Here is a 20,416-nt window from a genome sequence, read left to right on the forward strand (position 1 = left end):
TTCAAGATATTCAATAACCAGCGTCAATGTAAATTAATCCATGGGAACAAAGAGAAAGATCGATCGATGAAAACAGTGTTTCGTGTAAGTTATACATAACCTCTGGGTATTTGAATTCCATGAAATATCAACACTTCGATCAGGTGGTACTGTTCAAGTTGTAACTTCTTCGTTAAGATCTCCCAGCAAGTAATTATTTTCTTGATTCTATTTTCTTCTAGTTTTGGATGGACGTTTCAGGTGACACCGGCTCATCTAAAGTTGATTTCAGTTTACGCCTTCTGAATTCCAAACCATTTAATTTTCCAGAAATGATTAGGGAACTTGTATGTGATATGGAAAAGGAAGAGGAGTTGAGGGAACTATATATTTCTTGGGAAGCAATCAAATGACCAATTACTTAAAGAGGGGAAACAATCGGAGGCCAATGACTCCAAATCAAACACGTCAAAACCCATTACAAAAGAGAAAACGTTACCCACTAAACTGTTGATAACTTGTGGTACACTAATATATTTTACCATTATCTTTCTGGATTCGATTACGGACGGTATCATGTAGAGACTATTATGATTAGCAGAGTTTACACGGGAAAATAAGCTGCCGGAAAATGTCAAGGTGGGTCAGATCAAAGCTCAGGTGGAGAATGGTGTGCTTACTATTCGGGACCAGACTTGTATGTAATGGGTTAGTAATCATGTTCAGCAACTGCAAAATGAAAATTATCAATGTGGTGAACGATATTATGAGCCGATTGGGTATAAGACTAAGATATGCTGTGATCAAAGGAGCAACAGAACTAGGATTAGGCAATGATACTTCACAGGACAAGAATTCGTCTCAACTGCAATAATATGTAGTAGCCTATCAGAAAAGCTTCCATACACCATCCAAAATCTTTTAAGCTTTTACCCTACTCAGAATCTAAGTTTAACAAGGACAAAATCACAGCTTCAGTTGTCTAAAAACTGCATTAATGCTCTAGATGGAATACATATTCCGTCAAGCTCTGCAATTTACTGGGATTCAGTTTCTGCTCAGTAAAAACAGGTTGCTTCTTCACAGTAATCATTTGAGAAGTAGGGTCCACAATCCATCCATGCTGTTGTACGTCTGCGCATGAGAATGAGATCTTAACATTGTAACCAAAAGACTTTTTATCAAGATAAGACTAAGATATGTTGTGAAAATGCCATCGAACATGATTTTGGTTTAATAGAAGGAACAAGTCATTAATCATGATAAGACTTTCGTCATCATAATCAGCCTAAATCACTAGCGACCTTTCTTGCTATATGAACTGTTTTGAAAAAAAAACGATAACCAAGTACCAAAAAACTAGTGTCAATAACTCAATTTAGGCCTCCTATATTTCTCTAGTTTCTTGAAGAAGATTTCCTATATGTATGCAACAGACTGCTTGTATAAATGACAACAGAGCAATCAAACCCACCAAAAATAGGCCTTTATGGTATATTTTACAACCTGGATTCCTTTTAAGACAACATGGTCATGTAAACATTTTAACACAGCTAATTTTTTAACTAAAGTAGAGCCAACTCTATGACTACCTCTGATTACCAGCTTGCTTAGAACTTTATGGCAAATAGACTCTAAATATAAAAAAGTCACATTGGTTCAAACTGTCATAAATCAATTTCCATAGATGCCCCAAAACTCATTATAGATGTTTGCCTTCTTTCAAGCTTAACCAGAACTATTTGATAATAGATATATTTGAAACAAACAATAAATAAAGCTTACAGTTGCTGGCATCAGCATCACTCATGCCGAGATAGAGAGCTGTGTCTTGGATGCTTATTGTAGAATAAGCAGACTCCAGCAGCTGAAACATCTTCGTGGTGTAAATAGCTGAAGTTCAGAAGATAAATAATTATGACATGAAGTGCATAAAACATGACTATTGCAGTACGGAGTTGCCATCAACATAACTATGGAAATTTATAAACAGGAGTTACAGCAATAATTAGAAGAGCATTCAGATTATGTTATTTGTTCTAATGTAATCTGAGACTCAGAATTGCATTAAGCATTTACGCAAGTCTGTCAAATAGAAGTTAACCATAGAGATTCAGGACCATATATGCAAGATGATCCTATAAAACTTATAAGCATGATAACAGACTGAGAGTCAGAAATTACTTTCAAGAATGAAAAGATCGCGTGACCAAGAGTGTGTCATTCATCAATCACAAGGAGAAAAGGACAATAAAAAGGCTGGTATCCTGACTCTGATAATCATATCAGCTAAAGCTGGTACCAATGACATAGCTAATAGGTTAAAAATATTCCTCTCCAGTGACAATATTAGGAGGTGCGAAGTTGTTTGTACTTTTACTTCTTATTTTAATATTATTGTGTGCCCATGAGTTCCACATATTATCGTTACAAAAACAAACAAATATAAAACACATTTTCCATTTGCATCATAATCATATGAAAAATTACCTCACAATTATATACATATATATAGGAGTAGAATTTAAAGGCCACAATTATAACCACTGCGTCACCATTTTCACAATAGATACATGTTCTAAAAATGATGTCCTAAGGTTAGCATAAAGTCAAGAATAACAACCTAACCTCATCTCATTATGACCTCAAATTATTCATATAATCTTATCTAAACTCCTGCATCCAAATAACACTTCATTTCACCAGAAAATCGTTGATCTATTATCCGAGCCAAAGAGAACAAACAAGGCACACACTAACTCTCCAACAGTCTCCTAACGACATATGACACAAGTAGTAACCAAGAAACACTAATGCAAAGGTCGCGATACCAAGAAACTTGCCTGAGAAGGCCGCTACAAGACCTTGAGCTTCCTGACTCCAATCAAACCCACGAATAGCTTCATACACACCCCCATGGTCCCTCACCCAGAGCTTCTGCCCAATTCTCCAAGCAGCCTTCACTTCTGGCTTGTTCTCCTTGAATGCAGACGGCATCGACTTCCAAAGAAACCTCATACTATTACTGCATTATCACCACACACACACACACACACAATCGAAACTCTAAATAACAAACAATCAAAACTCTAATACACAACAACAGGAACCGGTAAAGCAACACTAATTCGAAACCGAAACATTGCGAAAGCAGCATTCAATCAGAGAGACAAAAATAGCAAAGCAATTTTATTCGGCAACGAAAATCAAAGAGAAAAACGCATCAAAAGGTCCAAAGCCTCCAATTAATCAAAAGGTTTCATTGAATATCCTATACAGGACAGGTCTTAGGGTTGGAGAGCTGATGCTGCAAAAATAAAAGAGAGCAAAGCTTACATATCGCCGGCGTAAATGTGACCGAGAAGATGAATGGCGTAGGGCCAGTCTTCCTGGAACGAGACGCCCTCCGCCGCGACCTGAACCATCAGAGAGAGAGAGAGAGAGCTTAAAAAGGACCAAACGAAAAGAAAAATAGGGGGATAAACTAGGGTTTGAGAGCGAAAGAGGAACCTGAAGCATGAGTTGGTCGCAGATATCGGCAACCCTTTCGTACGATTTGGAGGCCAGGGCTTCGGAGAGTGGAGAGAAATCCATCGCTGCTCTTCTTCTTTCTCACTATTTTGCTTTTACTGCTCCCCCCACTTCCAATAAATTTTATAGTGCCATCTCTTTTCTAAATTATTTGTAATATCCAAATTCCTATTTTGCCCCTGTACAGCTCCGGCATGGTGGTCACTGCCGGAAATTTCCGCCTTCGCCTCGACATGGTTTTCAACTTCTTCTTTTTTTTTTTTTTATCAAACTGAACTTCGTTAAAGCGGCCGAAATGGCAAGAAAGAAGAACCGAAACAACCAGCAAGACCAACAGGCAAGAAACAAAAGGCTCCACCAAACAGTAGAGCACAAAGAGAAACACGAAAAAATTACGTATGGGGGTGTGGAAGGCCATCACCTAGAATGTGAATGTGGGAGAACTGGACATGGTTTTCTGCTTAATGATGAGTTTGATGACTCTTAGGTTTTGTTCAAGTTTTTTCATGGTTCGATTATTATGTTCCCGCTAGGGTGGATCAATTTATGAAACTCATTTCTTTTCTTTTTTTTTGTGATCACAAACTTTTTTTTATTTCTTGTAGTGCTGCGGATGGTGATTTATTCATTGCGTTAAATAAATAAATTAAAAACACTACAAATACGCTAGTTGCATAAGTACGTTACGCCAATCTACATATTGTTTTGTATTATAAAAATCTAAATGTGGTAGTGGTAGAGGATTAAAAAATTTCCTTCAACTATTTGATAAGTAGAGATCATAGCCCAATATGTGTCTCTTAAACATAAATAAAATTCTACCGCTAATTTTTTTTTACATTTGAAGTTATTTGGATGTCTCAAGAAAATTTAAGCATCGTCAAGATAGTTGGAAAGTGATGCGTGAAGAAACTTCACAATCATTTATGGTAATCCAAAATATATCCATACCAGAACATGATTTATGAAAACCTAAGTTGATCCTTAGCTGTATAAATTGGAATAAACTCATATCATCTCGTCGTGGTTGGAGTACATTGTTCTTGTTCATTGCTATGTAGTTTTTTCAATTTAGATTTAGGGTTATTGGCTTTTGAACTACAATATACAAAAATAGAGAACTATCATGCAACAAGAGCCGACATTTGGTTTACTCCAACATTTACAATTAATTTTCGAATATACACAATGCAACTTTCATCTCGTTTTATATGCAAGCACAGCGAGAAAGTTGTGGTTGAATTGCTAACATACTCATTTGCATGTTTGTAAATTATTGATGAAGGCTAAATTCAGGGAGATATTTTATGACAGAAGTGGGGAGACACTTGTGCCCTTAAGCTAATCATTAAAATCTCATGATGGCAATCATGGCATGATCATTTGATGCAAGTTAGCAAAGGAAAAGATTATAATTACTAAACAGTGTAGAGACTAAAGCTGGAAATATAACAGTGAGAGGAGTTCGCAATGCAATAAGGGAGAGAGAGAACTGGCCGATGGCGTCGGAATACACAAATGCTCAAGTTTTTACACTTTACTCGCAGTTAGCAGCTTTAGTTTATCCGGAGATGAACAATTGAAGAAAATAGAGACCTAAACAAAACCAATATCGAACCTAAACGTAAGAGTTGGGCAAAATGTTGGGAGTAAGGATTTTGGAGTTCCCAAATTTTTTATGCTTCCTTTCTTTTCCCATCTGCTGTTAACACCACTACTACGCCTCCATTCACTTGGGGGCTTTCTTTGTGTTTTACCCCCTGCTTTTTTACCTTATCATTTCTCTTCCCAATTTTGAAGAGTCAAAACTAAAAGAAATAAAGAAAAAAAAAGTACCCAGGATCTAATACTGTTAAGCAAATGAGGACTAAACACTCAATCCATCAAATCCACACTGCTTGTAAGTAAGAGCCTGCTTCCTTGGACTTATAACGATTGTACAATCCACAGAGACCTGCACATGAACACAAAGACTTTTAGCTACGGATCAGGCAAAGAAAATTACAAGAACATATCACAATCTGAGAGAAAAAGTGACAGCAAAAGCGGGATCAAATCATAAAAGGGAAAGGGTACAAGCCAATATCAGCATGAGTAAACCAAAATCCACTAGTAGAATCAAATTCTAAAAGATACATTCCTCTCCGACTCGCTTCAAACAACAATCAACCGATAACCTCACCCAAACGCGCTTCAAACAACAATCAACCGATAACCTCACCCCCAAACATGACGTTCTTAAACCCACAAACCAGACTCATATACACCGTAAACCATACAAAAATCAGATTCAGGGCAGCAAGATTTCTTCAAGCTCAAGTTTGCAGTGCATTTGATACTAGAGCAAAGTCAACAATAATAAAAGGAAATTGGAAATTGGTAGTATTAATTATGGAAAATTTTAAATCAGGGGGCTATAGTATCATCAACGCTAAACTAGGACCTGCCAAATAAGGGCCACATGGATGAGGGCCACGATAGAGGTAGAAGTCACGTGGCGGGGCCACATGCTTTTTTACCACAAATCCAGAAAAGGCCAATAAGTCAATGTCACATCAATTTTACTGCCACATTTTGTTCCCTTCCATATTGTTGTCCTTCTTTTCTTGTTGTTCACATTTCAATCCCCCTATTATTCTCACTATATACTTCCCTATCCCTTATTGTCACTTTCATATTCCCAAACAATGTTGGCTCAAACAATATTTGGGTGTTTATACGGATTCGGTGTATACAATAGTACACACTGTAGACACTTAGGAGTACTCAATTTTATCCCTTCTTACCCAGTGGTAAGAAAATTTTGGGAAACATTAGGGTACACACACGTTTTATGTAGGGATGGAAAATCTATCAATTCATGCTTGGGACCTGCAATTCTATATGTATGTAACCTATGTGACTATAAGTTGCAATATCATAATATAAACACACTGGAATACTGAAACAAAACAGACGTAAATGCCATGGAAGAAGATTTTTGAAGCCCAACAGAAAAATATTAACAATACTAGAATCCCCACAACAATAGAAAAACAATTTTTCTTTCCTCAAAAACTGGACATAAATAACAATATAGCGTAGGGGTTAGCACTCTGAACTTTGAATGTAGCGACCTGGGTTAGAATTCCGGTGGGACCAACATTCTTTGAAAACTAAAGTTCCTTTTTCCCATTTATGCATAGAAAAATCACAGAAAACCCAGGCACAAATATGGACACAAACTCAAATCCAGGAACACGCCTACACTCAAATCTAGACCCAAACGCCACGCCTAAATTTGGCAATCCTAATTTACCACGCACTATGAGCAAACTGGAGATTCTAAGCAGGTTGAAACTTTAAGATGCTTCATGATTGAAAATCGATATCCATGTGATGTGTGAGACTAGTGACAATCCTAGAGAAGAAAGGGTCATGGGCATTTGGCATATTGGCATGTAGCTACGAGGCCATTGGTGCGTCTCTAAAAAGAAGAAGGCGTAAAAACAACGCAATTACCACAGCCCTTTTTCTCACCATCATCATCATCAACATGGAAAAGCAAAACCCCCATAGCTTTATTACCATTTCTCCCTTACCTTTTCAAACATGCTTTTCCATTTCTCACACTAAACACTAGCAACCACCATGACCCAGAAACTAAATCACAATGCAGAGAAATTGTTGTAAAACTTGCCAGGCAAAACAATGGAAATGTGGCAAGTAGAACATAGAGAACTAGGAGCCCCATTCAGAATCACAGATGAAAAGAATAATCCGGGTTCTGATTTTATTCCCAATTTACCCTTAACGCAAATAGCCAAAAAAAGGAACATATTAGATCAATTTAATTTTAACGGAGGAGAAAAAAGTAAAAGCAGAGTGAGTGTGACAGAAGGTAGTGACGGTGGGCTGTCCCAGTTTCCAGAGAGAGAGAGAGAGAGAGAGAGAGAGAGCCCTTTTCCGGCGGCAACCTCCTCAATTCTAATACCCACAATCCCGAAAGTACGAAATACCCAAAAACCCCACGGAATTGAAACCGAAACAAAATGGGAACTGGGGGCAAATTTGGTTCAGAGAAAAAAAAAGACCGACCTGAACGCCGGGAGAGTCGATGTTCAAGACGCGGATCTTAGCGCCGACGTCACCCAAGACCCGGAGCTCGACCCGGTCGTTGAGAGAAGCGTCGCGGATTAAGTCGGCGGCGTCGGCCTGAATGAGATTGGCGCGGTCGACGGCGATGGTGGCGACGACCTGCCGGACGCTGTGGGACTGCTGGAAGAATCCGGGGACGGAGGCCTTGCCCAACGGGATGCCGCGGTACATGACAGTGAACCTGGACTCGCCGTACTTGATTCCGACCTTGTTGGGATTCTCGGCGGAGAAGAGCAAGCGGATGCTGAGGGAGAGCGAGGCCGAAGTCGGGTTCGGGTTCGGGTCGTTGGAGTTGATGCCCATGTACTGGACTCCGACTTGCTGGAGATCGAACTGGGGCTTCTTGGGCTTCACGGCGAGGATGATGACGAGGACGACGGCGAGGACGAGGAGGGCGAGGAAGGAGAAGAGGAGGAAGAGGCAGCAGCAGCAGCCTTTGAAGGAGGCGGACGACGACGACGACGAGGAGTGGTACGACGTCGTTGGGTAGTGCTGCTGGTGGCGGTTGCTGCTACTGGGCGGCGGAGGAAGAGGGCGGGGCCTGTGGTCGCCGTTTGGTGTGGGCCTGTGGATGTGGTCGCCGTTTGGGGTGGGCCCGTTGGCGTGGGCGGTGGGTCTTGATGATGACGCCATGGCTGTTAGTGTTGGAAATTGTGGCTAGTCGCAGACGCTTCTCCTCCTCCCCTCTCTCCTCCTCCGCCGTGGGCCTCTGCAGTGTTGGCTTTGCTTGTTTCTGAAGAGAGAGAGAGAGAGAGAGAGAGAGAGAGTGAGAGAGTGAGAAAGGCGCAAATAATGGAAGGGAAGGTGGGCATTATTTACACTTTGATGCTTCGGAAGGTGATGATGATGAGGTGGATTACCTGTTTTTTGGGTTTATTTTTGGTAAAAGGAATGGGCATAATTTTCCTTCACAATTAAGGTTCGTTACCAAAAGAGAGTAATGTCACATCCCGCCAAACTTAAGCAAAATTTTACCTTGAGCATTCTAGGCGGGTCCGGAATATGGTGGAACCCTTTGGAAGAACCTAGAAGATGTTAGAAGTCTCAAGAAGCCTTGGGACATTTCCGGAAATCTCTAGAACCTTGGAGAGGCTAGTGGAACTAGACTATTCAAGAATCCTCTAGAACACTCAAGGATAATCTCAAAGTCTTATAGATTTGGATAGACTTAAGGAGAGTTATCTAGAACTCTCTAGCCTTGTAGATTTGGATAGACTTAAGGAGAGTTATCTAGAACTCTCTAGCCTTGTAGATTTGGATAGACTCAAGGAGAGTTATCTAGAATATACATAGTCCTAGAAGTATCTAGAACTTGTAAAGTAGGATGAGGAGGCCTATAAATAGCAAGGCACCCCTCTCATTTACACCATCAAGTAATCAAGCAAGCTATCAAGCATACTTGTAAGTTCTCTCTTGTTCAATATAAGTTCTCTTTCGAGATATTCTTCTTTGCCTTTCAATTGTTCTAGCAGGGCATTTGCGAGAGTAAGGCTGACTTAGCATAAGGGAGCTGCTAAGGCCGCACGAGTTGCATAGCAAAAGAGTAAGCTCGTGACAGTTGGTATCAGAGCCGAAGTTCGATCAAGAGGCTAGCTCGACACAATGGCAAAGAACGGCAATCCTGTTGGTAGTGTTTCCGACGACACGCAAGAGAAGGGTCATGAAGAACTTGTCAACCCGACGGTTCCAAAGAAGGAACGAATGAAGGACATACTAGCTGCAATCGACTCACGACTAACCCAAGTGGAAGAGAGCGTGAGTGGCATGGGAGCCCAGGTGGAAGACTTGGAGGCAGAGGACGCCGCAATCCACACTGCGATCAAGGGCATGATGCTCAAGCTAGAGGAGTCCTTGCAAGGCGAGATAGACAAGGTTCGCGAGGAGTTCATGGGGGAACTCGCCCGGATGCGTGAAGTTCAAGAAAGGGAGCACAATAGCATGCCTGCACGCATGGAAGCTATGCAGGCAGACCTTGCCCTATGCAAGCGCGCACTAGCCGCGGGGGCTAGCACCAGCAGCAGCGTAGAGGCCAAGCGGATCGAGGCGCCAAAGCCAAAGAGCTTCGGAGGCATGCGCAACGCTCGAGAAGTAGACAACTTCTTATTGGGGCTAGATCAATACTTTGGGGCCGTAGGCATCATGGAGGAAGATGCCAAGATAAAGACCGCGTCTCTTTATCTCACCGACACCGCCATGTTATGGTGGAGGAGAAGGCGAGGAGATGTCGAAAGAGGTACGTGCACCATCTCTACCTTTGATGACTTTGTGAAAGAGCTTAAGAAGCAGTTTTATCCCGAGAATGCCGAGGATGAGGCAAGAGCTCGCTTGCGAAGGCTCAAGCACACCGGGCCAATTTGTGATTATGTTAGAGAATTCACTAACTTGGTGCTTGAGATTCCCGACCTATCCGACAAGGATGCTCTCTTCAACTTCATGGATGGTCTCCAATCATGGACCAAGACGGAGCTAAGGCGACGAGGAGTGCAAGACCTTGCTACCGCCATAGCCGTGGCCGAAAGCTTAGTTGATTTCTCAAGTCCAAGAGAGTCCACCAAGCCCAAAGAGAAGAGGAGCAGCTATGCCAAAGGTGGGGGAGACAAAATCCAACGCAAGGAGGAGCCCCGCCGTGAGAGCCACTCGGCAAGGTTCAAGGATAAAGGCAAGTCAAGAGACATGCGGAGCTCGGACAAGCCAAATGACAACAAGTGCTTCTTATGCGATGGTCCGCATTGGGCTAGACATTGCCCACAAAGGAGAGCACTAAGCGCGCTCTTGGGAAGTCATCAAGGCGAGAGTGAAACCGAGGGTGGCAATGGAGGTGCACATTTGGGGTCTTTGCATGTGCTTAATGCTATCCGCTCAACACCCAAGGTCCAAGCCAAAGGTTTGCTCTATACGGACATCACCATATGTGGGAAGCCAACAACGGCGATGCTCGACACGGGGGCAACTCACAACTTTATTTCCGTTGAAGAAGCACGCAAGCTTGGACTTAAGGCAACAAATGGAGGAGGTTCCATTAAGGCGGTTAACTCACCTGCCCGCCCAATACAAGGAGTAGTTCGAGGAGTCAAGACAAGCGTGGGAGCTTGGTGTGGGAACCTAGACTTCTCGATTGTACCGATGGATGACTACAAGGTAGTCTTGGGGTTGGAATTCCATGATCAAGTCAAGGCATTCCCGGTGCCATTCGCCAATAGCTTATGCATTATGGATGGCGAGAGGTCGTGTGTGGTGCCAACAACCCGAGGAGCAAAGTAAGACATCAAGGTCTTGTCGGCACTACAATTCAAGAAAGGCATCAAGAGGGAAGAGGAGAGCTACTTGGCCATCCTTAGTGAGTTTGATGATGAGGAGCCAAGGCCTCAAGATGACATGCCCAAGGAGGTAGCAGCAGTTCTTGAGGAGTTCAAGGATGTATCACCCGCGGAGCTGCCCAAGAGACTACCCCCAAGGAGAGAGATCGACCATGAGATAGAGTTGGAACCAGGGACCAAACCACCCGCCATGGGTGCATACCGCATGGCGCCACCGGAGTTAGCAGAACTAAGGAGGCAATTGAAAGAACTTTTGGACGCGGGGTTCATTAGACCTTCGAAAGCCCCATTCGGTGCCCCGGTGTTGTTCCAAAAGAAGAAGGACGGATCTCTACGCATGTGCATTGACTATAGGGCGCTCAACAAGATCACGGTAAAGAACAAGTACCCTATCCCTCTCATTGCCGATCTCTTTGATCAATTGGGTCATGCACGCTACTTCTCAAAGTTAGACCTTCGTTCGGGGTACTACCAAGTGCGCATTGCAGAAGGAGATGAGCCAAAGACCGCATGCATCACAAGGTACGGTTCTTATGAATTCATGGTCATGCCATTTGGTCTAACTAATGCACCGGCGACATTTTGCACCTTGATGAACAAGTTATTCCACCCCTACTTGGATCGGTTTGTGGTCGTCTACTTGGACGACATAGTGGTATATAGCAAGACCATGCGGGAGCATGTGGAGCATTTGCGGGAAGTGCTCAAGGTTTTGCGGGAAAACCAGCTATACGTCAAGATGGAGAAATGCTCATTCGCGAAGCCGGAAGTGTCGTTCTTAGGACACAAGATCAAGGACGGGAAGCTTATGATGGAGGATTGCAAAGTGCATTCCATCCAAGAATGGGAACCACCCACCAAGGTACATGACTTAAGATCTTTTCTTGGGCTAGTTAACTATTATCGCCGCTTTATCAAGGGATACTCGGCGAGGGCTGCACCATTAACTGACCTTCTCAAGAAGAACAAGGCATGGGAATGGACAACAAAGTGTCAAGAAGCCTTTGAAGACTTGAAGAAGGCAATATGCGAGGAGCCCGTACTTAACCTACCGGATCACTCCAAGCCATACGAAGTGCACACCGATGCTTCCGACTTTTCCATCGGTGGAGTCCTCATGCAAGAAGGACATCCAATTGCTTATGAGAGTCGGAAGCTCAATGACACGGAGCGGCGCTACACCGTGCAAGAGAAAGAGATGACTGCCATCATCCATTGCCTTCGAGTGTGGCGACATTACTTGCTTGGGACCAAGTTTGTGATCATGACCGACACATCCCGCCAAACTTAAGCAAAATTTTACCTTGAGCATTCTAGGCGGGTCCGGAATATGGTGGAACCCTTTGGAAGAACCTAGAAGATGTTAGAAGTCTCAAGAAGCCTTGGGACATTTCCGGAAATCTCTAGAACCTTGGAGAGGCTAGTGGAACTAGACTATTCAAGAATCCTCTAGAACACTCAAGGATAATCTCAAAGTCTTATAGATTTGGATAGACTTAAGGAGAGTTATCTAGAACTCTCTAGCCTTGTAGATTTGGATAGACTTAAGGAGAGTTATCTAGAACTCTCTAGCCTTGTAGATTTGGATAGACTCAAGGAGAGTTATCTAGAATATACATAGTCCTAGAAGTATCTAGAACTTGTAAAGTAGGATGAGGAGGCCTATAAATAGCAAGGCACCCCTCTCATTTACACCATCAAGTAATCAAGCAAGCTATCAAGCATACTTGTAAGTTCTCTCTTGTTCAATATAAGTTCTCTTTCGAGATATTCTTCTTTGCCTTTCAATTGTTCTAGCAGGGCATTTGCGAGAGTAAGGCTGACTTAGCATAAGGGAGCTGCTAAGGCCGCACGAGTTGCATAGCAAAAGAGTAAGCTCGTGACAGTAAGCACATAAACTAATGTTTTGCAATTTCTTTGTTGGGAATTTTTTTTAAATCTAAGTCTGATTTCTTTTTTCCAGAAATTATTTGATTAATTGAGCTTGAAATCGTTCGAGGGCCATACGTGAGACAATTAGAAAATATGTAAGAGTCGAGACTGCTTTGAATCGAGACGAGTTGTGCATAAATTTTGGTATGTACGACGTGCAACGAAGGCGTGGCAATCGTAGCTATCTATATGTTTTGGGATATGGAGAATTAGGACAAGGCCAGTGAGCTTTGCGACGAGCTTAAAGAGAGGCGTTTGTTATTTGATGGGGTTGTCAATGCCACCTATATGGATTGGTTCTTCAGTAATGGGAAAGAGAAGGAAGCAATGGACTCATACAGGTCTTTTCTCTATAGGCAGGTCCATTCCAGCTGCCTGCAATGTTGTGTTGGAGGTGCTGCTTGAGCATGGCAAGAAGAAAGAAGCGTGGAATTTTTTCAAACATTTACTGGATTATTACACCCCGCCCGGTTACCAGGCAGTTAATTATTCCGAGATTTCTGACGCTTGTAATATAATGGTCAATGAATGTTTTAAGCTTGGGAAGTATGGTAAGGCGTTTGACACTTTGAAGAAGGTGAAGTCGGAGTTATTCTCCATGGACGTTGCAGGTTATAATAATATCATTGCTAGGTGTTGTGAAAATGGGATGTTATCGGAGGCTGATGAACTATATACAGAAATGTCGTCGAAGTCGCTGACCCCAGACGTAACAACTCACCGGACTCTGATTGATGCATATTTGAATGTAGAGGGGATAGATGATGCTCTCAAGGTGTTTAATAGAATGGTGGATGTTGGGTTGCGAGTGGGAAGCTAGTTTTGGTAACAGGGTGTTTGCTAAGTTGATTAAGAATGGGAAATGCCTGAAGGAAATGGGAGGCCAAGATCCTAAACCAGAAGCCAATTTCTATGAAGTGGTGATCAGGGGGCTTTGTGCGGAAGGTGAACTTGACTTGAGCCTAGATTTACTGGCAGAAATGGTGAGATATGGCATTGGTGTTCCTCCTGCACTGAAGCAATTCATATATGAAGCTTTTGAAAAAGCTGCGCGTGGCGGACAGATTGAGAGAACATTAACTGAGACGATGTGCCTCCTAGAGAGGCACAACGACGGCAGTTCTCGCCCATAAGTTCACCTCAAATGGCTGGACGGGAGGAATCGCCATTGTGCTATCAGATGGCTGGACAGGATCACCCATCTCAGCTCCGTCTTAAACTGCTGGACTATACAAGCCTTCATTGTTTCTGGGTCTTTTTTCATCTCCTAACCTTAAGAAAGACAACAAGGTTACGAGACTATATATCTATTTTCATCTCGTAATGTACTTGGGTTTTCTGCAGGTTTCATGAAGCTATGAGACGTTAGAACTTAGAAGGCCATGAACTACAATTAAACGAGCCTATGATATCGTAGCCACAGTTTCGCTAGCCCCATAGGTTCTAGTTCTACTTGCCAGCTGCTCTTTATGCTGGGGTTCTTTCCTTGCTTCTGGTAGTTCAACATCACTCTTAAATACTTGGATCAGTGAGACGGCGGAGGCCTCAGGTCCCAAACCCCGTAGAAGAATAGTCCAGTTGCCCCAAAAGAAGCCTGAAGTTCAGCCATTAAATTCAACTTGATCAAATGATCACAGCCATAATGTATTTTCTGACTTCATTACCATGCCAAACAAACATGTTGCTACTATTCTCAGTTCCATGAGCACTAATTAACACTAATTTACGTTCTAAAGTATACAGATACATGCAAAGGGGTAGAAACAACTCTTAAAGCAGATAAGAGAAATAAGTAACTCAAGCAAATTACATAAAAACACAATAAAACAAGGCAAGACGACAACTGCTGCTCGACAAACAGCATATAAATCTTCATTCCTATTAAATCTTCATTCCTATTAAAACTCAGCTGGATGGAGTAAGTGTTTTCCTTGCTCACTAATCAACATCATCCGCATTTGGACTAGCATTACCTGCATCTGATTTAGCTATTTCATCAACCAGTTTACTGTTATCATCAACATCCAACACATCATCCATCATGTCATCCTCCACTACATTGATATCTTCCACATCATCCTCATCTTCATTGTTGTTTCCATCAGGGATCTTTCTTTTTTTGGGACCATGCTCAAGCCTATGTGTGTCCAACTCTTTGTCCATTGTTTCCTGTAAGTTCATTGCTTCATTGTTGGCTTTCCTTGCTTTCCTCTCCAACTCCTTTTCAACATTTGCAAGATACTGCTCTCCAATCTGCTTCTGATAATCGTTAAGTTCCTCCCTTCGTGCTGCTTTCCATTCTAGGAACTCCTGATATGCCAATTTACATAAGATGAACAAGGCTTTCAGACAAACACACAGATGAATGAAGAAATAAACCGCACACAGTATGTTGGAATAATTTTTGGTACATATCTGGACATGAAATAGTAGACAATGATTCAAGATGCAATTCTGACACCATTTCACTTAATACATAGGGCAACCTGGTGTGCAAGAATGTCTTTAAAAGGAAATACAACATCTCTACCGTGTTTATATATAGGTGATTCAGTATAGAATTTATGACACATTAAATCCACAACTCCTAGGTTGGACTAGCATCCATGAACTCTGGACGGTGATTTATATACTGATGCAAACCAGGTATACTTCAATTTTATTTAGCGAGGAGGCAGCACAGATACTGGACTTCTAGTGATATAATAACTCCACATATCAAGATATTCAGAGATGATCACTGCGTATGTAAGACAGAGAGCTCACCTTTTCTTTTCGCTGCTGCGTCAAGGTAGCATCCTCATCCAATGGTTTCTTGGGGAGATAATATATTGGAGGCTTTGCCTTGGTCCTGAAAATTGAATAAATCCCATGAAAAAATAAAAACATGTAATTATACCATAAAGGGAAGTTCAAATATAATTCTCCCTAAAACCCACATTAAAGTAGGAACAATTACTCATCAACTTGCAGCAGTACTACTATTCACGTAAATAGAAACTTATCTTCGTCTCAATAAAATGTGAATATGGACACTTTTTTTGGACCAAATTTAAAAATAACCTGAAAAAGGGGAGGAAGAGAAAGTAGTTAGAAATTATACGACATTCTAGGTTGTAAAAGTTGACTGCATGTAAAATTTATACTGGAGAAAAGATCAACATATTAATATTTGGCAAACCTGTACCTTATGAAATTGCTAAGTTTCTTTTGATGCTCACTCCACTGAAGAAAAAGCAGTTCCAATTTTTTTTCTTCAGTTTTGGCAGCAACACGTGCTCGCAGAGTCTAAAAATAAATAAATACCGTTATTAAAGATTAAGGATCACCCTTTTCGTCAAGCAGGAAATTATTTGAGGCTTCACTAATGGAGGTCACAGAAATATTAAGTGATGACAAACCAGATCTCTCCTCCGCTTTTCCGCTAGTTGTTCGCGCTCTTGTATCCGAAGTCTTTCACTTTCTTCACGTGCTCTCTGCTCAGCCTATATATGAGAAAGCAAGCAGGTGTTACAAACTTTAAATAATTCGTCATTGGATTGGAAATTTAATGCCAAATAAATGTAAAGAAAAAACAATAAATGTCTGAAAAATGAGGACAACAAATAAATGTAAAGAAAAAAAATAAATGTCTGAAAAAAAGAGGACAACGAATAAATGTAAAGAAAACAAATAAATGTCTGAAAAAAGAGGACAACGATTTATGTTTGCATACGTGGACAACGATTTCTATTTCAAAAAAAAAAGAGGACATCAATCATAGAGCGCATAGAATAGAAATCACACTTGGTCATGCTGAAAAAAGAAGAGCAGAAAAAGCACAATAAAATTCTTTCCCAAGAGCTGGTTCAAGGCCAAAAAAATCTGAGAGAAAGGTTCCAGATATCTAAAAAGACAGTGCACCGAAAAGGAACCATAGAATGCATATCACCCAGATTGGGACAAGGGTATAATGTTCCTGTTAACCTTACAGGACTTAAATGTGCAAAGTTAAAAAGCTATCTAGTACATGCTTATGAAATTTCAGATATGTTCAAGCACCTTTTTAGGTTTGTTTTTCAATAATCACTTACTTTAAACTTTATAAATAGTACTAATCCAATCAAATATGTTGTGTGCATATGCAGTCTCACTTGCATATAGAAAATAAAGAAGCTAGAGGAATCGAAATATATAAAGCAATATTGCACTCTAGCTTATATAAATTATACAGAAAAATAAATGAAGGTTTACCACCAGAATTTACAGTAGCTATAATAGCCTTAGTTGTGTCTCTTATTGTCAGGTATGAATAGACTGCCGCACTATAATGCCCATTTAGAAAAGTTTTTTCTTTATATTGAAGTACATATAATTTAATACATTTTCTATTTTAATAACTGTTATATACTTGGAAGAGGGTTAGGATTTGACTATTTCAAAAAAATTCAAAAATCAAAAAGGCATATATTCACTCACTCTCTGTAAAGAATTTGATCTCCGCATGAAAGCTTCTGATCCTGAGAGCTGCACGTTTTCTTTCCTGAATTTCTGCAACAATTTCACATCCAGGTAGACTACATCAGCATATATGACTTTACAATTAAATTCATAAGAAGGCTGGACAAGTCAATTGCACATCAGAACTATTACTAGGCAAAGTTATATAACGCATCCCAATCATATAAACAAACTATACAATATCAGTACTCACCTCACAAGAATATAGTTACAGACAAGTGAGACAACAAAATGAAAATGTTGTAAACCATCTAATAAGAACATGCGTCATAAAAACATAAACCAGTTTCATCATCAGCATATACCAAAACAGATAACTACAACATACCTCTAGAGTGCCCAAAACATGCCCGAGCATTCTTTTGTTCCTATTAACCACGGTGGGATCTTCTTGCTTAGGCAATACCCTTGGGACATGCTCCGCTGGAGGAATGTCAAAATCCTAACATACCAAAAAAAAAAAACAATCAACATTGATAATGCTTTACATTCCAACACCAGCACGCGTGGAGGAGCCGAAAGTCGAATCAGTTACCTTCTTGGCTGCTCCATGATTGCCATCCCTCCTTAACCAGTTACCAGGTTGGGAATTCGACAACCTCCTATCAGTGTGATCAGCTATCACCGCCTCGCTTGAATCCTTCTTCACATCCTTGACTCCTTCAGCACTCTCAACTATTTCTCCATCTTCGACCTAATTTCAATTCAAGATTATACAGTATTCAAACATAGCTATTAGCTCATTCGAGGAATACATGGTAAAGACTAGAGCTCTGGTCCCTCACCTTGACAACAGCCGACGAAAGCCGGCGTTTCGCAGGAGGTTGATCCTCCACGTCAGCCCTATCCGCCTGCAAATCGAAGTTAAGCGAATTCAAAAACAAGAGGCAACGGAATTGAAAACTGAACAAGGAAGGTGGGATTACCGGTCGAGTAAAGCCACGTGGCCGAGCATTATTGGCGGCAAAGTTGCGAGGAGACGCGGCGGCCAATCCTCCTCCTGCTGCTCCTCCCTTGCGGAGTCCTCTAGGGTCTCGAAGGCGTTCCGTAATCTAAAGACGCATAGCAAATCAAATTGAGAGGAAATCAACATGGTATGTAGAGAGAGAGAGAGAGAGAAGCAGACCTCGCGCTGCTGGCGTTGGAGCTCATCGATCTCCTTGCGGAGCACCTCCTCTGTTTTCTCAACTGCGGCGCTTGCCATGACTCGGAAAATAAGCAAAACCCTCACCTGTCTGCTCGATCTAGTAATGCAATGCTTTGCTCCCTTTTCTATTTATTTTAATTTTAAAAGACCTCTTATTTAAGTCCGTGACAGCATCTTTTATGATCTGTAATGCAATGTAATTATGATAACGTCTTATATAATTTAAATATCGGTATTTTAACGGGTTTATAATATGATAAACTGAATTTGTATTTAAGTCAATTTATTTTTTAAATTTGATATAAATTATCGATTTATACTTTATTCGTTAAATTTAATATTTTACATCTAATTTTAAGTCACATATTATGCATTTAAGGAGAAATATTGTCATTATATATTTATTTATATTTAATAATGAAATAAATTAATAAAATTACTTAAGAGGAACACTTGCTACTATGTTTTTTTATTTTTTTCGAAACATGTTATTGATTTATATATTTATTATTTTACGTAATATGATATGTTAAAAAATATTGAAAACAAATATAAATAAATACATAGAAAATTAAAACAATGTGTACATATAAATAAATATATATATATATATACACAACACACTATATTTAAATGAGTGAGTATGTTGAATATATAATTCAAAGTAGGATTAAGTATGTAGAAAAAAAGATGTAAATAAATAATATGATTAAAAAATAATCCCCCTTTTAAAGAATATTTTTATTTGTTTTTAAGAAAAATATAAATAGAAAATGACAACATTACCCCTTATATGCATGACATGTGACACAAAATTGGATAGAAACAATTAAATTTAACGGATGTGGTGCAAATCGCAAATTTTTACTAAGTTTAGGACGTAAATTGACTCAGATGCAAGTTCTGTGTAATATCCCACATCGACCAGGATGGGTGACTTATTGGGAAGTTGCTCGTGAGCTCCCAAACAAAACAGTGAGGGCTACGCCCAAAGCGAATAATATCGTGTTACGGCGGAGCGGTCCCGGGATGTGACAATTTGATATCAGAGCCACTCTGCCGTATGGTGCGAGTGTGCCAACGAGGGCGTCAACTCCTAAGAGGGGTAAATTGTAATATCTCACATCGACCAACGGAGAGGGGGGGATGTGCATTATATGTAAATGCCCACCTCCATCTAACACAAAGCCTTTTGGGGGCTCAATGACTTCGGAGGGGATGAGAACTCCGATGTTAAGCTTGCTCTAGCTATAGCAATCTCATGATGGGTGACCTACTGAGAACTTGCTCATGAGCTTCTAAAAACAAAACTGTGAGGGCTATGCCCAAAACGGACAATATCGTGTTTCGGCGGAGCGGTATAGGGATGTGACATTCAGGGTGCAAATTGACAATTTCAGCCAAATTTGGAGTGTATTTTAACAATTTTACCATTATTTTTATTATAATGCATGATGTATGTAATTATCGTTATAGCGATCCCTCCGTATAAAAGGATTATGTAATACCTTCTTCTTAAAAAAAAGAAGAAGAGGATTATGTAATACCTTCTTCTTAAAAAAAAGAAGAAGAGGATTATGTAATAAAATAAGTAAATAAATTCCATTTTTCCTATGACAAATAGCAACATTTTCAGCTTTTGTAATTAAGTTACCATTTACGTACCCGACTAAAAGTTTCGGTTTTGAATATCTTTCTAACATCTATATATATATATATCTATATATATATATATATATATATTTAAGCCTACAGTTTTCTCTACTACTATTGGTATATAGGTATTTTAAACTAACACCTATAGTTGAAAAAAAATGGACAAGTCCGGGGTTAGTTGGCTAAATAGGTCTAATTAGATGAATTCTCGAACTTC

At 40.5% G+C, this 20,416-nt stretch overlaps 3 protein-coding genes and 1 pseudogene across 3 annotated transcripts; 1 reads left to right on the top strand and 3 right to left on the bottom strand.

Annotated features, from left to right (window-relative positions):
* Positions 1 to 796: 796 nt before the first annotated feature.
* On the bottom strand, positions 797 to 3,680 carry LOC126794512 (COP9 signalosome complex subunit 8). Its single transcript, XM_050521254.1, has 5 exons — positions 3,490 to 3,680; positions 3,316 to 3,395; positions 2,823 to 3,004; positions 1,765 to 1,872; positions 797 to 1,113 (listed from the first exon to the last, which is right to left on the bottom strand). Exons 1-5 carry the CDS (start codon positions 3,571 to 3,573, stop codon positions 974 to 976), a joined length of 594 nt encoding a protein of 197 aa, XP_050377211.1. The 5' UTR covers positions 3,574 to 3,680; the 3' UTR covers positions 797 to 973.
* A 1,344-nt stretch (positions 3,681 to 5,024) lies between these two features.
* LOC126794775 (uncharacterized) lies at positions 5,025 to 8,363 on the bottom strand. Its single transcript, XM_050521551.1, has 2 exons — positions 7,588 to 8,363; positions 5,025 to 5,464 (listed from the first exon to the last, which is right to left on the bottom strand). Exons 1-2 carry the CDS (start codon positions 8,278 to 8,280, stop codon positions 5,378 to 5,380), a joined length of 780 nt encoding a protein of 259 aa, XP_050377508.1. The 5' UTR covers positions 8,281 to 8,363; the 3' UTR covers positions 5,025 to 5,377.
* Positions 8,364 to 13,097: 4,734 nt separating this feature from the next.
* Positions 13,098 to 14,257, top strand: LOC126795712 (pentatricopeptide repeat-containing protein At1g10270-like; annotated as a pseudogene).
* A 217-nt stretch (positions 14,258 to 14,474) lies between these two features.
* LOC126793766 (uncharacterized) lies at positions 14,475 to 18,656 on the bottom strand. Its single transcript, XM_050520386.1, has 10 exons — positions 18,523 to 18,656; positions 18,323 to 18,448; positions 18,182 to 18,247; positions 17,932 to 18,090; positions 17,725 to 17,838; positions 17,355 to 17,426; positions 16,298 to 16,381; positions 16,084 to 16,184; positions 15,663 to 15,747; positions 14,475 to 15,206 (listed from the first exon to the last, which is right to left on the bottom strand). Exons 1-10 carry the CDS (start codon positions 18,598 to 18,600, stop codon positions 14,835 to 14,837), a joined length of 1,257 nt encoding a protein of 418 aa, XP_050376343.1. The 5' UTR covers positions 18,601 to 18,656; the 3' UTR covers positions 14,475 to 14,834.
* Positions 18,657 to 20,416: the final 1,760 nt, after the last annotated feature.

This window comes from Argentina anserina, chromosome 5 (genome assembly GCF_933775445.1).
Source record: "Argentina anserina chromosome 5, drPotAnse1.1, whole genome shotgun sequence".
Lineage (NCBI taxonomy): Eukaryota > Viridiplantae > Streptophyta > Magnoliopsida > Rosales > Rosaceae > Argentina > Argentina anserina.

What these genes read in the sequence shown, in the direction of transcription:
- LOC126793766 (XM_050520386.1), bottom strand. Translation starts at nt 18,600, where the DNA reads ATGGCAAGCGCCGCAGTTGAGAAAACAGAGGAGGTGCTCCGCAAGGAG. An exon ending in TCCAACGCCAGCAGCGCGAG is followed by an intron (nt 18,449 to 18,522) that starts GTCTGCTTCTCT and finishes ATGCGTCTTTAG; the next exon opens with ATTACGGAACGCCTTCGAGA. An exon ending in ATGTTTTGGGCACTCTAGAG is followed by an intron (nt 17,427 to 17,724) that starts GTATGTTGTAGT and finishes AAATTGTTGCAG; the next exon opens with AAATTCAGGAAAGAAAACGT.
- LOC126794775 (XM_050521551.1), bottom strand. Translation starts at nt 8,280, where the DNA reads ATGGCGTCATCATCAAGACCCACCGCCCACGCCAACGGGCCCACCCCA. An exon ending in TCGACTCTCCCGGCGTTCAG is followed by an intron (nt 5,465 to 7,587) that starts GTCGGTCTTTTT and finishes GTTCATGTGCAG; the next exon opens with GTCTCTGTGGATTGTACAAT.
- LOC126794512 (XM_050521254.1), bottom strand. Translation starts at nt 3,573, where the DNA reads ATGGATTTCTCTCCACTCTCCGAAGCCCTGGCCTCCAAATCGTACGAA. An exon ending in CACATTTACGCCGGCGATAT is followed by an intron (nt 3,005 to 3,315) that starts GTAAGCTTTGCT and finishes GTGATAATGCAG; the next exon opens with TAATAGTATGAGGTTTCTTT. An exon ending in TCTTGTAGCGGCCTTCTCAG is followed by an intron (nt 1,873 to 2,822) that starts GCAAGTTTCTTG and finishes TCTGAACTTCAG; the next exon opens with CTATTTACACCACGAAGATG.